Source organism: Coenobita brevimanus, chromosome 112 (genome assembly GCF_032717465.1).
Source record: "Coenobita brevimanus isolate Jiangsu-jjx chromosome 112, ASM3271746v2, whole genome shotgun sequence".
In the NCBI taxonomy this organism is placed as follows: domain Eukaryota; kingdom Metazoa; phylum Arthropoda; class Malacostraca; order Decapoda; family Coenobitidae; genus Coenobita; species Coenobita brevimanus.
Genome location: NC_137065.1, coordinates 1,392,501 through 1,400,000, shown reverse-complemented (window position 1 = coordinate 1,400,000; position 7,500 = coordinate 1,392,501). Strand labels below are relative to the sequence as shown.

The following is a 7,500-nucleotide window of genomic DNA, read 5'->3' as shown; positions in this document are numbered from 1 at the left end:
CACACACACACGTTTTACCTGTGCGTTTTTCGGCCAGGTCCTTAATCGTGTAGACCTTGAGAGAGACCATTTCCCCCCTGCCCTTCTCGTTGCTAGAGTAGACCACGGCCATGAGCGCCAGACCAGCCTCCAGACCAGCTACGGTGAATCTTGGGACCTAAGTGGTGGAAAGTGAAGGTTAATTTCGGATTTTTTTGTGGGGGGGGTTATTAATGTGTGTGGGGTGGGGGGGGGTTTGAGTGGGTGTGTGGGGTGGGGGAGTGTGTGTGTGTTTTAGCTATCTATCTGTCCATCTATTTACCCATCTATCAACCTCTCAGATTCTCTCTCTCTCTCTCTCTCTCTCTCTCTCTCTCTCTCTCTCACATCTTTGTCACCGTCAGTGCAAGACAATTTTCTCGCTCCCGTCCACGCGTCCTTCCGCCAGGTCTATCTGTCTGTCTATCTATCTATCTATCTATCTGTATGTCTATTTATCTGTCTATCTGTCTGTCTGTCTTCTATCCCTGTCTGTCTGTTTCTCCAGCTGTCTGAATGTCTTCCTGTCTGTCTGTCTGTCTGTGTACTTGTCTGTCTGTCTCTCTGTAATTATCTGTGTCTATCTTTCTATTTGTCTGTCTGTCTGTCTGTCTATATGTGTGAATGTATGTATGTATGCTTATCTGTCTACTATCTATCTGTCTCCATTCTTCAGTCTATCTATCCATCTCAGTCTCTGTTTAACTACCTGTATCTATTTATCTATCCCACAGTCTATCAGTCTATCTCCATTTATATCTATCAACAATTATCTATCCTCGATCTGTCCATCACTCGCTCACTATATCTATCTATCTATCTGTCACTTGCTCACTATATCTCTATCTATCTCTTTATCTTTCTATTGCATTCCTCTTCCTCCTTTACTTCCCACTTATTCCTTGATTTCTTACTTTATTCTTTTGCTTTCTTCGTTTCCTTCTTTCCTTTCTTCCTTCCTTCCTTCTTTCCTTCCTTCTTTCCTTCCTTCCTTCCTTCTTTCCTTCCTTCCTTCCTTCATTCATTCTTTCCTTCCTTCCTTCATTCATTCATTCTTTCCTTCTTTCCTTCCTTCATTCTTTCCTTCCTTCCTTCATTCTTTCCTTCTTTCCTTCCTTCCTTCATTCTTTCCTTCCTTCCTTCCTTCCTTCATTCTTTCCTTCTTTCTTTCCTTCCTTTCCCTTAACTTCACTTCTTTTCTTCCTTCCTTTTTTTCTTTCCTTCCTTTCCTTTCTTCCTTCCTACCTTCTTTCCATGCTTCCTTCCTTCCTTCCATGTTTCCATCCATCGTTCCTTCCTTCCTTCCTTCCTTCTTTCCTTCCTTCCTTCCTTCTTTCCTTCCTTCCTTCTTTCCATCCTTCCATCCTTCCTTCCTTCCTTCCTACCTTTTTTCCATCCTTCCATCCTTCCATGGTTCCTTCCATCCATCCATCCATCCATCCTTCCTTCCATGCTTCCTTCCTTCCTTCCATCCTTCCATGCTTCCTTCCTTCCTTCCATCCTTCCATGCTTCCTTCCTTCCTTCCCTCCTTCCTTCCTTCCTTCCCTCCTTCCTTCCTTCTCTTCGTCAGTTTACCAACCCTTTCTCATCAAAGTTTTCCCGTTGTCAGTCTCGCGTGTGTGTGTGTGTGTGTGTGTGTGTGTGTGTGTGTGTGTGTGTGTGTGTGTGTGTGTGTGTGTGTGTGTGTACCGGGAATTTTTGCTGTGTTTCTTTTCTCGTTTGTCATGTTGTCTGTTTGTCTGTCTCTTGCCGTGTGTGTGTGTGTGTGTGTGTGTGTGTGTGTGTGTGTCTGTGTGTGTGTATGTATGTGTCTGTGTGTGTATGTATGTATGTCTGTAAGTATGTATGTATTTGTCTATCGTACTTTCTATCTATCAATTTCGTTCCTATTTATCTATCCAATAATCTGTACTCTATCTGGGTATCTATCTATCTGTCCATCTATCTATCTATCTACATCTATTCATCTATCCATCCTTCCATCTCTATCTATATTTACCTATATCTATCTGCCTTTATATCTATCAGTCTATCTATCAATCTACATCTATCCATCCAACCATCCGTCTCTGTCTATATATCTGTATCTATCTCCATTCGTATCTATCTATTCATCTATCCCTCTATGTCGACCTATCTATCTACATATCTATCTATCTGTCTGTCTGTCAATCTATCTATCTGTCAGTGAGCATGCAAGATTTTTTTTTTTTTTTTTTTGCACCAACCTTGCCATTCACTTTGCTCTCTCTCTCTCTCTCTCTCTCTCTCTCTCTCTCTCTCTCTCTCTTCATACCCGTCTTCTCTTTCCTACTTCCTTTCTCTCCTTCCTTCTTCCTTCCCTCCCCCCTTCCTTCCTCTCCTTCCCTCCTCCTTCCTTCTTCCCCACCACCTTCCTTCCTTCTCCTTCCCTCCCTCCTTCCCTCCTCCCTTTCATTCCTCACGTATTTTTCCTCTCTTTGTCTCTCATTTTTCTCTCTCTCCCTCCTGCCTAACCTCACTGCCTCTCCCCTGCCTCTCCTTCCTGCCTACCTCACTGCCTCCCCCTCTGCCTACCTCACTGCCTTTTCTCTGCTTCTCCCTCCTGTTTCCCTCGCTGCCTACCTCTTCTCTGCCTCCCCTTCCTGCCACCCCCCCTTGCCTACCTCACTGTCAGCTTTTTCTCTGCCTCTCCTTCCTGCCTACTACCTCTGCCTTTTCTCTGCTCCTCCTTCCTGCCTACCCCCTCTGCCTACAGCTCACTGCCGCTCCTCTGCCTCACCTTCCTGCCTACCTCACTGCCTCTCCTTCCTGCCTCACCCCCCTGCCTGCCTCACTGCTCTCCTTTGCTTCTCCTTCCTGCCTCACCCCCCTGCCTGCCTCACTGCCTCCCCTTTGCCTGACTTTCCTGCCTACCTCACTGCCTCTCCTCTGCCTACCTCACTGCCTATTTCCTGCCTCACCTCCCTGCCTCTCCTCCCTGCCTACCTCACTGCCTCACCTTCCTGCCTACCTCGCTGGTAATATTGGCTAATAATACTTCTGTGATGAACTTTTAAACTGATGCCTGCCTTGCCTTTGCCTTACACTGCCTTCCAGTCTATCTATCTGTCTATCTATCTGTCTATGTGCCTATCTACGTATCTGTCTGTCTGTATGTCTGTCCATCTATTTGTCTATCTATCTATCGTCATCTATATATCTGTGTGTCTCTATCTATCTATCTATCTGTCTATCTGTCCCACTATCTGTCTATCTGTCTATCTATCCATACCCACCTCGCTAGTAACGTTGGCAATGAGAGCGTTGGTGAGCGGGTGATAAAGCTCCTGAACAATTTCACTATCTATCTACCCTATCCGTCTGTCTATCTATCCATCCATCAATCTATCTACCTATCTATCCATCCATCCATACCCACCTCGCTAGTAACGTTGGCAATGAGAGCGTTGGTGAGCGGGTGGTAAAGCTCCATGACAAACGTTTGCGCCAGGCCTCCGTCGAACCCCGCAACGCAGCGCACGTTAACCACCGCCTCGGATAGGTTGTAGACGGAGCAGTTGTGTACGGGATCCGGACGACCTGTTAGAGGGTGGTTAGAGGTTGTTAGAGTGGGTTAGAGGTTGTTAGAGGGTGGTTAGAGATTGTTAGAGGGCTGTTAGGGAGTTGGAGGGTTGTTAGAGGTTGTTACAGGGTGGTTAGAGGTTGTTAGAGTGGGTTAGAGGATGTTAGAGAGGGTTAGAGGTTGTTAGTGGGTTGTTAGAGATTGTTAGAGAGGGTTAGAGGTTGTTAGAGGGCTGTTAGGAATTTGGAGGGTTGTTAGAGGTTGTTACAGGGTGGTTAGAGGTTGTTAGAGTGGGTTAGAGGTTGTTAGAGGGTGGTTAGGGATTGTTAGAGGGCTGTTAGGGAGTTGGAGGGTTGTTAGAGGTTGTTACAGGGTGGTTAGAGGTTGTTAGAGTGGGTTAGAAGTTGTTAGAGGGTGGTTAGAGATTGTTAGAGGGCTGTTAGGGAGTTGGAGGGTTGTTAGAGGTTGTTACAGGGTGGTTAGAGGTTGTTAGAGTGGGTTAGAGGATGTTAGAGAGGGTTAGAGGTTGTTAGTGGGTTGTTAGACGTTGTTAGAGAGGGTTAGAGGTTGTTAGAGGGTTGTTAGGGCCTCTTGCAGGGTTGTTAGGGGGTTAGAGCTTGTTAGAGGGTGGTTAGAGCTTGGTAGAGGGTTGTTAGAGGTTGACTGAATCCCTAGACTGACCTAAGTTTGACCCGGTGAACTGCAGACTGCCCCCCCCCTTCTCTCTCTCTCTCTCTCTCTCTCTCTCTCCAACTTAATTTCTTCCTCCACTGATTCCCTGCCTTTCCAGTTTTCTCTCTCACTCCTATTTCTCTCTCTTTTTCTAGCTCTAATTCTCTCTCTATCGCCCTCCTGTGCGCTATCAGTCTCCCTCACTCTTATCTGTGTGTGTGTGTGTGTGTGTGTGTGTGTGTGTGTGTGTGTGTGTGTGTGTGTGTGATATGCTTCTGTGCTTCCCGCCCCCCCCTCTCTCTCTCTCTCTCTCTCTCTCTCTCATGTAGTGTTCTGATCCTAATTATGATCACAAAACCCACGCCATAGAGAGAGAGAGAGAGAGCGAGAGAGCGGTACACTTGTAAAGGAAGGAGGATATTTGTGTGTATATGAGTGTGTGTGTAGGTGTCGCTGTGTATACTGTGTGTGCGTGAATGTATGATGTGTGTACGTAATTATGTATGCATGTATGTATGAATGTCTATGCTTGTATGTATATATGTATGTATGTAGTTTCTGTGTATGTATATGTATGTATGTTTGTATGTAGTTTATGTGTATGTGTGTATGTATGTTCGGTATGTATATATGTATGTATGTATGTGTATCTATCAGTCCAAATCTGATCTACTACAGGATCGAACCTTCATATTTAGAGATTGATAGAATTAATCCTCTCCCAAGCTGGTGAAGTACGAATAAAGAAAAGGAATTTATAGAGCCGTGTGTGTGTGTGAGAGAGAGAAAAAGAGAGAGAGAGAGAGAGAGAGAGAGAGAGAGAGAGAGAGACCGATAACAGGGAGTCAGTGAGAAAAACGAAGGACACACACACACACACACACACACACACACACACACACACACACACACACACACACACACAGAAAAATGAGACAGCAATTGAGGCAGACAGGCAGGATTTTGGGTTTGCACGAGAGAGAGAGAGAAATGAGGCAGTCACATAAGCCGATTAGAGAGAGAGAGAAAAAAATTGGTTCCCTCTTTTCTCTTAGCTTTAATCACCAGTTGCATTCTCTCTCTCTCTCTCTCTCTCTCTCTCTCTCTCTCTCTCTCTCTCTCTCAAAAAATGGTAAGATTTATGTGAGATTTTTTTTTTATTGAAAGATCCCCCATGAAAAAAGTATAATAATAATAATAATAATAATAATAATAATAATTGGTAGATATTATTATTATTATTATTATTATTATTATTATTATTATTACTGTTTTTAGTATTTTAATTCTTATCATTATTATTATCACCATTATTATCACTACTATCATCATCATTATACCTCACCTAATTAACCCAACCCCCTAATCACTTCCCCTCATTAACTCTCACCAATCACCCCCCCAAGCAGTGGATATTGGCTAATTGCACGCTGTCTGTCAGAACGCAATATCGAAACCATTTTTAATCATTACTATTGGAGTTACGTTTCAAACCTTCCTTTATTGGGCATTATTACTGTGATAAAGGAGGGAGTGGTTTATTTTTACTGCCTTAGTGTTTTTATTTAAGTGGTTTAGTCTTTTTTTAATATTCTTTGTTCCTATTGGTTTATTATTTTTAGTGAAATTAGGCGTGTTATCCCCTAAGAGTTTATGAGATAGGCTGTACTTAACACCTTTTTTTGTCTAACTTGGTCTAAACTTTCCCTTTTTTGCCGCTTATTTCACGTCGCTTCCGGCCTTAGGTTCCTTCTTCCTTGAAACAACAACAACAAAAACAACCGGACAATGCTACTGCTGTACATCCTTCCAGCAGCACTTCTTCGTGATTAGCATCGTATTCTAGTGTTAAGCTTTTGGTATTCAGGGTGGAGGTGACAGTTTTAGGCCAAGTTAACAAGGGTAGTGACCTCTGCCAACGACGTGGTCACCCGTGTGTGTGTGTGTGTGTGTGTGTGTGTGTGTGTGTGTGTGTGTGTGTTTGCCTTTTATTTTCTTTATACCCGAACCATCTCGTTGGAATAGAGAGGTCTGTGTATCTATGTAAATTCTCTCTCTCTCTCTCTCTCTCTCTCTCTCTCTCTCTCTCTCTCTCTCTCTCACCCATTTTTATCTTATATATTTCCTTTCATTTTACCTTTTCCTCCCTTCCCCCCCCCGTCTATACTTGTCTATCTGTCTATCTATTTATTATCTATCTAATCCATATCTCCGTTTCTGTGTCTGTCTGCCTGTCTGTTTCTCTGCCTGCCTGCCTGTCTATATCTGTCTATCTATATATCTGTCTATTTAATCTATCGTCTATCTACCACACCCACCGGCAGGGAACACGTGGAATACACTATATCTATCCTTCCATCTATCCATGTCTATCAATCTATCTATCTGTCCATCAGTCTGTCTACATATCTATCTATCTATCTACTTAATCTATCGTCTATCTACTACACCCACCTGCAGGGAACACGTGGAATACACACGGCCGCTTCTGTGTACCAACGGAGTTAGTTCCCCAACAGAGCAGTGTACCATAGTCGAGCTCTGTGTTGGGGGTGTAGCTGACGGTGGACCCCGACCCCAACACCCGGATGTGGCTCTGCGGATAGATAGATGGATAGATAGATGGATGGCAGGATGGATGGATGGGTGAAAGGAGGGATGGATAGGATATACATGGATTAGTGTGTGCAATCTAAACTCGTCGCTCGAATGAAACTGTGGATAGATGGATAGATAGATAGATGGATAGATAGATGGATGGCAGGATGGATGGATGGGTGAAAGGAAGGATGGATGAGATATAGATGGATTAGTGTGTGCAATCTAAACTCGTCGCTTGAATGAAACTGTGCATAAATGGATAGATGGATAGATAGATGGATGGCAGGATGGATGGATGGGTGGAGGGAGGGATGGATAGGATACAAATGGATTAGTTTGTGCAGTCTGAACTCAGCGCCAGAATGAGGCTCTGTGGGATAGATAGATAGATAGATAGATAGATAAATGGATGGATAGGCAGAAGTACACAGACTGATTAATGTGGCGTGGTGAGGGGAAAGGAAGCGTTGGAAAGGGATAGATGGATAGATAGATCGACAGGTTAGAGTGTGGCCTGAACTTAGCACCCGATGTGGCTGTTGAGATAGATGGATAGATAGATGTATGGATAGATTGTTTAGTGTGCAGCCTGACCCAGCGGCTCTGCGATAGATAGATAGATAGATAGACACGTTAATCTGGCATGGTGAGGGGAAAGCGTTGG

The 7,500-nt window shown here is 44.0% G+C and overlaps 1 protein-coding gene across 1 annotated transcript in view; it reads right to left on the bottom strand.

Moving 5' to 3' along the window:
• The window catches only part of LOC145418044 (protein turtle homolog B-like), a 91,995-nt gene that overhangs the window by 50,713 nt on the left and 33,782 nt on the right, over nt 1-7,500 (bottom strand). The window contains exons 10-12 of the mRNA XM_080286577.1: nt 6,690-6,831; nt 3,420-3,580; nt 19-157 (exon numbers count right to left, since the gene is read on the bottom strand). Of these exons, the coding sequence (XP_080142703.1) occupies nt 19-157; nt 3,420-3,580; nt 6,690-6,831 (442 nt within the window). The remainder of the gene's footprint in view (nt 1-18; nt 158-3,419; nt 3,581-6,689; nt 6,832-7,500) is intronic.